This window comes from Elaeis guineensis, chromosome 4 (genome assembly GCF_000442705.2).
Source record: "Elaeis guineensis isolate ETL-2024a chromosome 4, EG11, whole genome shotgun sequence".
In the NCBI taxonomy this organism is placed as follows: Eukaryota; Viridiplantae; Streptophyta; class Magnoliopsida; order Arecales; family Arecaceae; genus Elaeis; species Elaeis guineensis.
In genome coordinates this window covers 138,376,304-138,391,063 of record NC_025996.2, presented here as the reverse complement: position 1 = coordinate 138,391,063, position 14,760 = coordinate 138,376,304, and the positions used below count along the sequence as shown (strand labels likewise).

The window sequence follows — 14,760 nt, the reverse complement described above, 5'->3', positions numbered from 1 at the left end:
AGGATTGACGCCCTGTTGATGAACCTCCCACTAAATTTACTGACTTCTTTTGGAGCTGGTGATCATTCTCAAAAGTCTACAGTGATCTTAGCAAACCATAGTAGTTTACTACAAACTTCGTCATTATATAATGACTCAGAAAGGATAGGTAGGATTTCGATAGTGAATTGAGGATAACATCCTTGACTAACTATTCATGTAACGAAAGCTAAGTTTGCTAAGGTGTTCAATCTACTCAACCATGTACAATACATGATCGATGACTGAAGTCTACTCTCATATACGGGTATTGAACACTGCATAGAAGATTTTGTATCTCTCTGCATCCTCAGGGGTGCCGAAGGACTCATTCAATATTTGAATGATCTCCTCTGACTATGTATCTTCGAACTTATGACTAAGTTCGTCGTTCATAGCTGCCCTCATCACAACACACAGTCGTACGGTCATTGAGCCACTTAATATAAATATCTCTCACAGCACGAGGTGCATTGGCTGTAGGTTCTTCAGGTGCCTCATCTGTAAGGTCATATAAAATTTTTTCATACTTCAAGATGATCTTCAACTTCCGATACCAACTATTGAAGTTGGATCCGATGAGCTTGTCGATGTCCAATAGCATACGGAGGGATAATGTGTTGAGCATAACTGAAAGAAAAGATATTAACCTATTAGTATATGAATTATTTTTAATTCTGAAGATATAAACTTAAGTCTAAAGGTCTTTTCACTATTTTTACAAATTGGTAGTCTCTACCTCTAACTTGAGAAATTACACTAATTTCTTAACGGATACTAGAATCTACATAGACTGCATTCGGGCCCAAGTATGGCTCAACCAACCCTAGTCCATCCATGGATAGGTTTATAATCAATTATTTTTTCAAATAATTTCTAGCAATTAGGTTTTGCCCTAGGCATCCCTTTAACAGACGTGTGACGCCTCCACTAAAAATTTTGGTTAGATCCAACTATTAACATGACACACCAAGTGCATCCAACAAATGGATGTTCAGGTCCAGTATGGTTCGATTAACCTAAACATTGATCTGAAGGTACATCATGATGGTCATATAATGAATGACAATTTCAATACATAATAGACACCAGGCATGTAGCTTTTTCAATACCTATTTAGAATATTGGACTCATTATCACGCACCTTAATGAGAGGCAATGACCAAGTTATCTCATAATTTTATCACTTTATGGACCTAATAATTTAGAGAATTTGATTTCATTGATCTGAAAATAAGAGAAGAAGTCAACCTGCAAGCTGCAAATCCTCCCACTGACTTCACCAAGTCATATAAAAGATTAGACACAAACTGGTCTAAAGATACCTAAATTAGTCACACTGATTTACCTTAACAGAATGGGTCTACAAGAATCGACTAGTGACCTAATCAAAACATAATCTATCATATTGGCCAAGTAAGTGAGATCAGTGGAAGGGATGTACCTTTAACTCACAGTAGATGTATCTAAGTGAATAGCTCTCAATTAAAAATCACTTGATCAAATCTGTCAAACTTATCTTAGACACTAACTGATTAATTAGTTTCGATTTGGTACATCAAAAGATTCAGACTCAACCACGGAGCCATGATCATGGTTCATTTATTAGGGGCAAATACATGGACTTGATCAAACTTCAACTATCAAGATTGATTTAGAAAAATACTGACCTAATCTAGTCCAACACTTGATTAGATTTAATCAATTTCTGTACTTGATCCATATGTATTTCTAACCCTAGATCTAACCCATTAGAAGGATCTGATTCATGCTAACCCTTTGTCCATCGATTTATATGATATCTTAATGATTTTTAATTCTCAAATCTAGATTATTCAAACTTAATTCAAAATTAAGTGTGTAAAATGTATGTTTCAGTCTGTAGAACTATTCTACAAGAGTTTTAGGTGGAGCATACCATATGTTTCATTCCATAAAAATAAATTTTTATAATATGTTTAACAATTAAACATATATAAGTATAATCTAAACTTCATACATATAGCTCATGCATCATGACAATTTTTAGATCAATACCGATTACATCTTATGTAACATCTAATTCAGATCTAAAATAATTTTAGATCTAAATTTTATCCTATTGTAATGAATTATAAATCACTTTAAATCTAATTTAAATATATTTATGATCATAATAATATATAAAAATCTATTCACTTTTCTTCTTCACAAAATTGGATCACAACGATACCCCTACACGTTATAAGAGAATCCATCGAATAGGCAAAAGAGAGATTAATCTCTTCAATCTCTTATGACCAGATGGTCTGATAATTTTATCAATCTGAATACTATGCTACTAAGATTTAAAATTTAATTTCATATATAATTACATCAACATGCAATTATTGATAAAATAATTTTGTGTAATGAACATATCCTTGATCTTATCAATTATGTTCTTCATCTAATTTAATTAGATTTGATGCATCATATACATCATATCAGATCTGAAACATATCTTATACTGATTATAAAATATTAATTTTATATTTGATATCATATAAAAAATTAATTAGATGCAAACATGAATGCATAAAGAATAAATTTTTGGTAAAATCTATTTTCGCATAGTGCTGAATTCTGATAGGATTTAGATCTAAATATCCATCGAAATAGATCCAATTCAGATCTAAAATAAATTTTACTTCATAAAAAAATAATAATATTAAAATTTTATTAAAATAAATTTTAATTCATATTGTTATTCCATCAAAAATAATTTTATAACAGCAGAATTCTGTTATAACAAACTTATAACAACTTTAATCAACCATTGATTAGGCACCTCTAATCTAATCAAAATCAGATCAAAAATTTTATATAAATAAATTTAAATTAGATTTACTGTCTCACAAAAATTTTTAATTACATCTTATGTAATTAATCTCAAAAAATTTAATTATGCATGTATATACTTCAGACCTGCTCTGATACCAATTGAAGGAAAAGAAAACAGTTTCTCTTCGAAAAGCTCAAGTGGCACCTAAAATTTTTTTTATTCATCTATATGATTAAGAATCAAATTCTTACCTGATTAATAGTAGAACCAAAGATCAAATCTTAAATTATCTGGATTAAACCTTCGTGGAGGCCTAGATGTGTAGACCTCTACTTCACATGCACATCAAACACTACAGGAAAGTAGGATGAACTCCGATCCAATTATCTTCACAATCCAATCAAATGAGAAAAAAAATATGCTGGTGTGACATCTCATACCAGTAGGTGAGACATCCAAGGAGAGCCCACACCCAAGGGAGAAGGGGCAGCAACAAGGGGGAGAGGCCAAGGTGAAGAAGAGACCTCTCTCTTCTCACATCTCTCTCTCTTTCTCTCTTCTGTCAATCTGATTTGTTTACTATGCATCTATAGATAAAGATTCTCTCTATTTATAGATAATTTTCATGACCCAATAAGTATAAGAGTCTTAACTCAAATCTGATTTGAATTAGTCTAATACTCATGAAAGAAATATTTCTACATGAGATAGAATTGCCATCACTTATGATAAATACATTGCACCCACTTCCTCACCCACATGGAATGGCCTAAACCATCACCATTCCAGGTGTTGGTCAGCCCATATGATAGAGGAATCCTAGTACAAATAGAAATTCTCATATCTCATCAAAATAGATCTGATTCAAATCCAATTCGAAGGTGGTTCAAAATAATTTCGAAAGACTATCAATCCTAAACTCTTTAGGACTTTTGTACCAAATCTAACTTAGATTTTTGAATCTAATTAAACTTAATTAATTCAAATCTCATCTGAAATTAATTAGTACTTAAATTCAATATCTCATATGCTCCACGGATCATAAATCAGAAACAGTTCATCTCCAAAATCGAACCTGAATCTCATATGTAGTGCTAGCTAGACATAGTCAATTCTTCAATCCTGTTTGACCCATAACTTAATTCTCAATCAAGTTAGCTTATATGTTCAATCAAGTCAAGCATTTCCAAATTGGACATATAAACATAGGTCAATTTCTTCCTATTTTGTCTAACTTGTGTGCGTGACTCCATAGATCCAAACACTAAGTTTGTAGCACAGAAACTAATTTCTGTGCTAATCGAGATACCATCTAATAATAATTTTCAATATTTAAATAGATCAAAGTATCACAAAAGAATATTCCAGAACCCATACATATGGTTACCGCATAATTCATCCTTTTAATCCTGGATGCTCTAGGATGGTCTCAGGTTAACTGTCAATCGAGATTGCTTCATCCGCATTGTATTTTAATTTTTCAAATCCTTCTCATGGATTATCCTAGCCAAGGCTTTGTTAAATTGAAATACAGCGATACATCAATTTCAATAATCTGGAGGGGTCAATCCCATTTTGATCCACACATACTTCGCAAGTACTTGACTATACCCTGTAGCTTTCCGTCACTATATTAGAAATCCAGATAGTCTGGTATTAAAATAAAGTGAGTTGCTTGCAAGTCACTATGGTGATCTCAGGTCTGAAGGATACTTATACACATGTACTTCACGAGCAGCTCTTGACAGTAGAACGCTTAGCAGATGAGTCACTTGTTCAGTAATGATGTACTCCTGCATCTCACCTGTATGCCATACTAATGTCACCACACTCCTTGGTTAAGAGGACAACCAACCCATATGGCACACAACGACTTTCACTCGATAAACGTAATCATCCTATAATGATGTATCATTTGGTCATGAATATGTTTAAGAACTATACGATAAATTTTCTCTTTATCATATACTAGCATAGTACTAAGGATTTCATCACAGTACAAAAGTTCTAGGAAGATGTCACTTTATGATGAAAAATATCAGAATAACTATTATTCATTAATCAATAATTCATATACAAGGATGAATTCAATCATCACACGATTGATTTTAGAACACAATTCTCAACAAAAACTTGATCCAAGATCAATCGCCCAGCACTACCCTACTGGACCTCCTACTAAACCTCCACCATCACTGCTGCAATTTTGAATCTTTCATAGTCTGTGGACACCTATGAAACTATCAGAGAATCTCTTCCTCCTTTGAACCTGCTGTGACACTCCATGGATCAGCCATCTCTATCACCCTAAGGTTTCGCAAATCCTTGCTCTAGTCGAATCGCTGAATGCACCCTAACTACTTTTCCACTTTCCCATATCTGCAAACTGTATAGTCACCTCTTCAACTCCATCTTGACCATTGCCCTTTGAAGAACCTCTTCTCCAGCATGCCATACTTTCCATCTACCAAACAGTCCCCCTTGCTGCCCTCCTAATAGCGAACTCCATTGCCTGTCATCATACACCCCGATCTTTCCTCCAAGATCAGATCCAACTAAAGTTGGACCATTGAATCATACACTTGTACCATCCAAAATATGAAGCTCCCCTTCTCATCATACCTCTCCACCTCCACCTTCATCCTGCTACTCCTGGTTGGCCAAACCATAATAAAAAAAATCAAGAGGTAAAATTGAGATTCAGATGAAGAGAAACTTCCTGTCCAACAGGAACCCCCAGCACAAAAATCTGTAGCCTATCCGTATGCAATCCTGATTTCTTTCCTCTTGGATGCACCTTCCTGATTTTTCTCTATGAGAAATCTCTCCTGCCCCCTTCTCCCTCTTTCGTGGATGACTTAGGCATGAAGATCCTGCTAGGAGAGAGACTCTCAGGCAAATGGGAGTCTCTCTTCTTGCTAGCGTGTGCTGTCTTGTCCTACTCATATCAAGAGATGTGATGAGGGGGCACACCTCTTTTCTCTTCCTAGGAAGTGCACCCCCCAAGGGCTTCTTGGCGGCTGGAAAACTAGAGAAAGGAAGAGATGTAGGAGAAAAGAGTTCAATTCATTCCTCACAAATTAAAGTTTGCGAGTTATATATATATACTAGTATACATGACCTAAATCCTAGCCAAAAAACTCCTTAGACTCACCCAATATCTAGAAGCACTCAATCCAAACCTAAGTACATGATGTGCTCTCACCCTTATAGACCCAAATCTGTTTCAAACATGGATTAGCCCCCTCGAGACCCAAATCCCCTGGGCCTCAAGCCCATGGAGGCTGAACCTCCATCCTAGGACCAAACTGATCCTAGCTTTAAGACCCAAACTAGTCCTAAAATCCTGGAGCCAAGCCCATGGCTCATCTCGTGGTCTCCCAAGGCTTGGGATCACCACACATGCACCAACACGTAGTTCACTTGCAAAATCAGGATACGTTTGATCAAAGTATTTTCAAGTTTCTCCATCTGATGGGTGACACAACACCCCTGACTCCCATCTATTCTCATAGCGCCATTTCATGTGTGGAGTAGAACTCATAGAAGTATACAACCTCTTAAACCTAGGAATGAGGGGTAAATAATGCATTCTTTTCATGAGGATCTTTCTATATTGTCTATTAACAATCCTCTGTATTTTATAACGAGCCATACCGCAAAATTTATATTCCTTATCTTCTTTATTTTCACCATAATATAACATACAACCATTAATGCAATAATCTATTTTTTTGAGCAGTAAGGCTAAGTTTGGACACTAATTTCTTCATTCTATAGAAATCTTAGGAGACTACATTATCAGGAGGATGTGTCTTTTTTGTAAGTCTCACTATTTGATCAAAAGATCTTTGAAAAATATTTTTCTCCAATTTGATACTTAATAATCTAACAGCAACAGATAACTTAGAGTGATCATTACATCCTGGCTACAATGGATGTTGAACTACATGTAACATATCATAAAATTTTTGAGCATCCATATTTGGAGGCTCCTCCATATTTTATTCATAATGAAATCCAAACTCTGGGCCAATAGTATCAAAAATCTTGTCTCGATATCTATTATGCTGTTCATCATTATTCAATTGTGAACTATTAGAAATACTTGAATGCATATCAAACATCCCGCCCACATAAGGATCACTCTCTCCATGTGATATCCAAGACCAATAATTAGGAATGATGAACCTTCACTTCATCAGGACTTAAGTATTTTTGGTTTTTGTACTTGAAACAAAGATATCTAATTTTTTCATGGCTCAAAAACTGTAATTGTTGACATGCAAAAAAAATAAATTCTTTCACTCCTCTTAAACAAATATCAATATACCCCTTTCAATTCGATAAAAGCCTATTATACATCCAACTATGATGATGATGGATATCCATATTTTGTGACATAACAAAATACAATCATACAATTACAATAATGTTAAATCATCTATAATCTATATGAATGTTAAAATCAATCTACACCATGCAATCAACATATAATAACCCCAACTCAATTGAGATGAATATAGCTTAGATTTTAATTAATATAGTATTATATTTTTGAATTTAATATAATATAACATAGCATAAGAAGTCCTCTTTATTGAATAACAATTTATGAAAATAAAAGAAAAAAACATCATTAGCTAATTTAGGATTTAGGATTTTAGGGCTTAGGTTTTAGGGTTTAGGGACTTGAATTGAAAATTGAGGACTTGAATTGAAAAATAGTGACAATGGATCAAATAGGCAAAAATAGATAAATATGCAAGTAATTTATTAATAAAAATGATATAAAACTAGCACTGACAAAGTCTGCATGCAAAATACTCTCAATTGGAGCTGCTATCCAACAGATAACTGGCCACAAATCTAGTTAGTATATTATATATGATAGAAGAAATATGTCATTTATACGTAAAAGAACATCAAAAAAGATAAAATACATCAAAAAAAAAACTACTTCATTCACCACTTAAAATATTGGAAGGAGCAAAAATAGCTCTTGTAGAAAACATAGTATATTCTAAGATAGGAGCATATATAAAAAGAATGCAGCATAAATATTTTAAACAATGAAAAAACATCCATCACTACTTTAGGGGACACTAGAAATAATTTTTTTTCTTCTCATTATCTAACAACATAACTAAAAATAGTTACTTTAAATACAGTAAGCTAGAAGACCCATCTCAGCTCAGATGAATGGCTTCAAATACCGATGTCGCGGAGAGGGAGGGACGTCAACTAAATTATTAGCTGCACGTTCAAAACTATGATTACTCTCTACTCTAACTATGATTTTGGTCTATCTAGCCAATGAAACTAATTATTAGCTGTACATTTAAAACTCTTGTCTTTCGAATCTAGTGAGTCAAGACTGATCACTGATCAAGCTAGCTCCTTTCAAGCCCTGCTAGTTGGAAGTGATCACTAGCATAGGCCGATCACTATCTTATTATGATTTTAAGAGGTAGCCGAAGCTAATCACTATCTTAGTATGATTTTAAGAGGTAGTCACTTCGACCATGAGGTTACCATGTAAATCAGGTACTAGTTCTTTTTGAACCTAATCAGTTGATACCAATTATTAGTGCATATACTAATAAGTGGTATATTCTATATTCGGGAGTTAATATTTTTCAGAATGTTTCATGGAGTTGATCATAGCTATAGTCGCTCAGGTTGAGAGGAAGCAAACTTTCAAATGCCCTTGATTGAAATAAATATGTATGTGAGTGTATGTACATACGTATGCATGCATGTATAAGAAAAAGGGCATTCTTGACCGGATGCATTTAAATATTTTAAAAATAAAAATATTATATTGACAAGCATGTTTCTTTATGCAAAATTCCATCCTAAAATTGGCAAAAATTACTTTTATAGATAATCATACTACTTGTGAAATAACATTTCTTATGGGTTATATGCTTGATCTTATTAGAGGTGAGAGAGAAAGATGTCATGGTAGGATGTGAGAGAGATTGTGCGCCAACCCGTGCTATCATAGAGGCATGACCAAAAACTCAAATAATATATTCTCACTAATTTTTTTTTAACTGGAATCCTGATTTGTTACAACTGATATCAACACAACTAGATTTACAGCAAATATGGGACTAAATGCATGCATGGTCCTCGCAGATGGAGAGAGAGAGAGAGCGTGTGTGTGTATAATAAAGAGAGATGGCACGAGGTAGAATGGGTGCATGAGAGAGAAGAGAAGAAAGAAGAAAATAGAATATGAGAGAAGTGTATGGGTGAGATTGGAGAAAATCATGAGATATATTTCAATCCACTTGCTAGGTTTTGTTTTAAGTTTAGGTCCTGATTTGGATTTAGATGGTAAAAGAGTGATAAAATGAAATTAGAAATGAGAGAAGGAAAAAAGGAAATGAGAGAGAGAGAGAGAGAGGGCAAAGAAATCAAGAGAGAGAGTTATGCATGGGTCTAGTGGCATGTTGAAAATATACATCTATAGAAATTAAAAAATAAAATATTACTAAACTGAAAAGGAAGATTAACTAAATATACCCAAAGCATAGATTCTATATAATTTGTCATATACGAAGCCTTCTAACCAACAGTACTATTCATTTCTCAATGATACGCGAGATCTTAAAAGAATCGTAATATTTTCCAACAATCTTATAATAGAGCCTACCCTTATCAACCGATGCAATCAAAAGCCATCTGATAATCATCATTAAATCGATAGATATATGGAGATCATAAAGTATATATATAACATAATGTATGTCCTCCCATGCTGCCCCCAACTCTGCCATCAAAGCTGTGGTATAAAAAATCGTAACACCACCGGCCGCTATGAAAGGACCGTGTCACTTCAAATAACCAAAGAGATCTCATTTTACCACCCTTAAGAACTAGATATTTTCTTTTTTTTGGAAGAAGGACTAGATATTTTCTTTCCTCATTTTCTTCTTCCTTTCCTTTTCTTTCTTTCTTTTTTTTTTTTTTTCCAATATGGGCGTTGGACGCTAGCCTAAATTGATATCAAAATGAAAGTTGAGATCCTTCTTTTTTTTTGGATGTAAGAAAGGTTGAGATCCTTCAACCTGTGAAGGTGGTCTTACTGGTTTTGAGACTGAAGATTGGTCTTAGCCTCTTAGGAATGATACGGAACTGGTGGTTGGTGAATTGTGATGAAATCGGAGCAAGTTTACGATTTCTTCACCCACGCATGTGGCGTCACACCCAGGTTGGTGCGACTGATTTATACGAATAAGCACGAGAATCAGACCTCTTCCAGTGTCTAAATATTTTAAACTTCAGTTGCGTCACGCCAATTGCGTTCATTTGATTAACCAAATGGCTACCTCCATTGAACGGCTCTCATGACCTCAACACGTATTTCACATTCATGTAATACTCAATCAAGCATCTTTGCCATACTTCATCAACCCTTTTTGGTGGAGACTTCATCAAAACTTTTTTCGATGTATAACTTATCAACCTTTTGAATTCCAGTGCAACAAGACTAGCCTGACAGCTGTGAGAAGGACACAAAATGCTTGTATAGTTTAAATTTGACAGTTGGCTCTCATATTTTATGTGCTGATGGTAGCTTATAAGGCAACCAAATGGCAATGGAGTCGTTGAAGGCGTATATAAATTCTTCTTCCATTTCTATATATCTTTGCTCGATCATTATTTATACGATAGTGGTAGGAGACTATGCAAGAGCGTAATTAATTAAGATAACAAGCTAGTTGAGCCAAACTTGGATTCCTTTACCTCCATCCACTGCCATTGTTTCAAAGATCCAAGCTGATCTTGCTGATCCCTAAAATGGCCTTCTCTTTCTCGCTGTTCATTCTCTTCCTTTCTAATCTTCTCTGTCCAGCTATCAGCCAAGAGAGCAACTCTGGCAGCCTACAGACATATATAGTGCATGTGCAACAGCCTCCAGGTGCTGCTACGCTCTTTTCCTTCAAAGATAGGGAGAAATGGTACAGGTCCTTCTTGTCCGCCGAAACAGCGGGCTTGCGCGAGTCTCGGATGATTTATTCCTATAGCAGTGTGATCAGTGGGTTTGCTGCTAGACTTACAGAGGAAGAGCTTTCACATATGAAGAACAAATCCGGGTTCACAGATGCTTATCTTGACCGGATATTGCCACTCCAAACTACGCACACCCCTAGCTTCTTAGGCCTCCACCGAGATGCACCGGGCCTCTGGAAGGATTCCAATTATGGCAGAGGTGTGATAATTGGAGTGCTAGATACTGGAATTGCATCCAACCATGCTTCGTTCAGTGATGAAGGAATGCCTTCTCCTCCTGCAAAATGGGAGGGCTACTGCAAGTTCAATGCCTCCAACTGCAACAACAAGCTCATCGGTGCAAGGGAATTTCTTACAGGATCCAACGCCATGCAGACCCCCACAGATAGAAGGAAACTGCGAGGATCGACGAACGACACCAATGGACATGGCACGCACACGGCCTCCACTGCAGCTGGCATGTTCGTAAACAATGCTAGCGTGAACGGTCTGGCCAAAGGCACAGCTTCTGGAGTGGCGCCCTACGCTCACCTTGCCATCTATAAGGTGTGTACGGGAGATGGTAGTTGCGCCGAGTCCGACATACTAGCGGGGATGGATGCCGCGGTGGAGGATGGAGTCGATCTGATGTCGTTGTCCATCGGTGGACCATCCACTGCTTTCGACCGAGACAGTATTGCTATTGGTGCTTTTGGGGCAATCCAGAAGGGCATCCTTGTGAGCTGCGCGGCCGGAAATGACGGGCCGGAGCACGGCACGCTGTCGAACGAGGCGCCATGGATCCTCACAGTCGGTGCAAGCACCATGGATCGGTTGATTCAGACAACAGTGACACTCGGAGATAACGATGAAATTAATGGAGAATCTGCTTACGAGCCTAACAACTTCAGCTCCACCCCGCTGCCTTTGATCTATCCTGGCATCCTCGGAGGCCGTCAGGCTGGTTTCTGCGACAATTCCTCTTTAGACGACATCGATGTACGGGGAAAGATAGTTGTCTGTGATGACGGCTGGATCGATGACGTGTCCAAGGGTGAAATTGTGAAGAATGCCGGAGGGCTCGGGATGATCGTTGCCAATCTAATGGTGGAAGGCTTCACCACCTTCAGCTATACCCATGTACTTCCAACATCTCACGTTAGCTACTCCGATGGACAGAGGATCAAAGCATACATCAATTCAGCTTCCGCTCCCAACGCATCCATCACCTTCAAGGGTACAGTGATTGGAACAAAACCGGCTCCGGCTGTTGCTTACTTTTCTTCAAGAGGACCGAGTCAGGCCGACCCTAACATCCTGAAGCCGGACGTCATCGGTCCTGGGGTGAACGTTTTAGCTGCATGGCCCTTCGAGGTCGGAGCCTCCGGCACCAGAGCCAGATTCAACATAATCTCCGGCACCTCCATGGCCACCCCACACCTCAGTGGCATTGCAGCCCTGCTGAAGAGCATGCACCCAGACTGGTCGCCGGCGGCGATCAAGTCGGCAATCATGACGACGGCCGACTTGACTGCCAACGACGGCAATCCGATCACGGACGAGACATCGAACCCTGCCGACTTCTTCGGAATTGGGGCCGGCCATGTGAACGTGTTGAAAGCCTCCGATCCTGGTCTCGTTTATGATATCAAGCCCGACGATTATTTAGCATACCTCTGCGGTCTGCGGTACACCGATCGGCAGGTGAGTATCATCGCTCGCCGTGCAGTCAGGTGTTCCAATGTTGGGAGCATGGCTGGCAAAGATCTAAACTACCCTTCGTTCATGGTGTTCTTGAATGCCACCAACAACTATATGGTGGAGGTGACACGGACGGTGACGAATGTTGGAGCGGCGAGCTCCACCTACACTGTGCAAAGCCGGACGTCGTCGAAAGGGGTGAAGGTGGACGTGAAGCCGATGGTGCTCTCGTTTACGAAGGCTAACGAGAGGCTCCAGTACAACGTTACATTCAGCAGTAGCGGCATAAGCGGTGGCAAATATTTTCAAGGATATTTGATGTGGATTTCATCTGATAACAGTACAACGGTTGGAAGTCCAATAGTGATAGCCGTTGTGTGAAAACCCCAAATGAAGCTGTTATCTTGCCTGTAATACATGGTATAAAAGATATGACCTTTGGATCTACGCAAAAATATAGGCCTGGGTCACCTCCAGACCCACGCAAGTGCGGCTAAATGCATGGTTCTTAACTTCGTATGCAGGTGTCCCTCAACTACATGACAAGGTACCTAAAACACTATTTGTTCTTCGTATTCTTCCATGCGATCGATATATGTGTCGGATAATGAATAAGCCCGCGAAATTTGGTTGGAAATTTTTTTGTGATATTGATTGCAGGGTGTAGGGGTTCCAAGTAATTGAGATAAAAATTAAAAAATATATATTTATAGGTTTCTCGATGAATTCGAAATTATTTTTAAATTTTTTAATTTTTTAAGTTGAATAAAAATTTTTGAAATGCTAAGAAGGTATTTTTAGATCCCTGCCGTTTACACGGATTGATTACACAGATCTATGCTTAGGTAGCACAGATTTATATTCAAATTACATGAATTTATTTTCAGATTACGCAGATTACCCAGTTTCAATATCTGATTATGCATGTTCATATTCAGGTTATACAGATATGTACTTTGATTATACAGAAATAACTCCTTAGCATTTTAAAGACTTTTTATTCAATTTGATAAGTTTAGGGACTTAAAAATAATTTCGGATTCATCTAGAAACCTATAGATAATTTTTTTTAAAAATAAGTAGGCCCACAATTGCCGAATGTCATGTTACTTTTGCAAGATTGGTGGGCTACAACTATTAAACTGAAAAAGTATAAATCAGATGCCATTTATGTATTGCATGAAGGCCATCATTGAACCATATAAAATACATATAAGATGGTGAATACATTATACTATGTATCCATAATCTTATAGACCAGCATGTATCCATTATCTTATATAGACCAGCATGTATCCACTACCTTATACAAGATAGTTGGGATTGAAATATAGGCCAGCATGCTGTATGATACATGTGCTGATGTCAAGCATAGATTAAAAAATATGTACATTGAGATTGAAACTCCAATTTGCTGTTTTCTTCGGCAAAAGATGAGGGAGATGAACCTAGCCATACATATAACAAGAGTATTAAAATGCGGTAAAATAATTTCAAATAATTAGCACTTTCATCTCATTTACACTTCATTAGCTGATATGTTTGTTATTGATGCCTATGTGATGACTACTCAAGTTCTTTACTTTATTTTGCTTCATTTTATTTTTGAAACAAGCAATGATCCGTGTTCAATGTGTCTTGCCGGCACAATATTCAAAATTGAACTGAACTATACGCTATTCAATGTCAACCCATGAATACGTATTAATATTTGACAAAACCAAACACCTTCTACAACCAAAATCTGACACAGATTATATGATGGATGCAATTTTTCCTTGTTACTTCTCAATATAGGCCAATTTGAAATAAATAGTTGAATAATTAATAATTATGCAATTATTTTGCAAGGATTCTGTATTACGGTGTGGCATAAGGTTTTTGGTGTATTTAAAGGGGGAGAGACTCCAAAACTTAGAACTTAAAGAGATATCCCCCGTTACGTCAACAAACACTAGCATCGATAACTTTCAAGAAAGAATATTTATGTATCAAGAAACTCCATATCCTCAGAATCATTGTCCTTGTTTGCCAACCAATCAGCTAATTAATTATCCTCTTAGAATACGTGAGTAATATGCAAACTCGAGATCACCTTCTTAAACTGTCATATGTCTCTAAGGTAGTGTTAATTTGGTTGGGTAATTTCAAGTGGAATAAGGGCTTATTCCATCTTATTCCATCAAACAAATGAAAAAATGGTGATGGGCCATCTTGGTTTAACAATTTCGATC

General features: G+C 36.9%; 1 protein-coding gene across 1 annotated transcript; it reads left to right on the top strand.

Annotated features, from left to right (window-relative positions):
* Positions 1 to 10,502: 10,502 nt before the first annotated feature.
* LOC105042590 (subtilisin-like protease) lies at positions 10,503 to 13,228 on the top strand. Its single transcript, XM_010919879.4, has one exon. It carries the CDS (start codon positions 10,634 to 10,636, stop codon positions 12,905 to 12,907), a length of 2,274 nt encoding a protein of 757 aa, XP_010918181.1. The 5' UTR covers positions 10,503 to 10,633; the 3' UTR covers positions 12,908 to 13,228.
* Positions 13,229 to 14,760: the final 1,532 nt, after the last annotated feature.

Bases quoted from the DNA above. Each gene is read 5' to 3' on its own strand.
- LOC105042590 (XM_010919879.4), top strand. From the start codon at position 10,634: ATGGCCTTCTCTTTCTCGCTGTTCATTCTCTTCCTTTCTAATCTTCTC.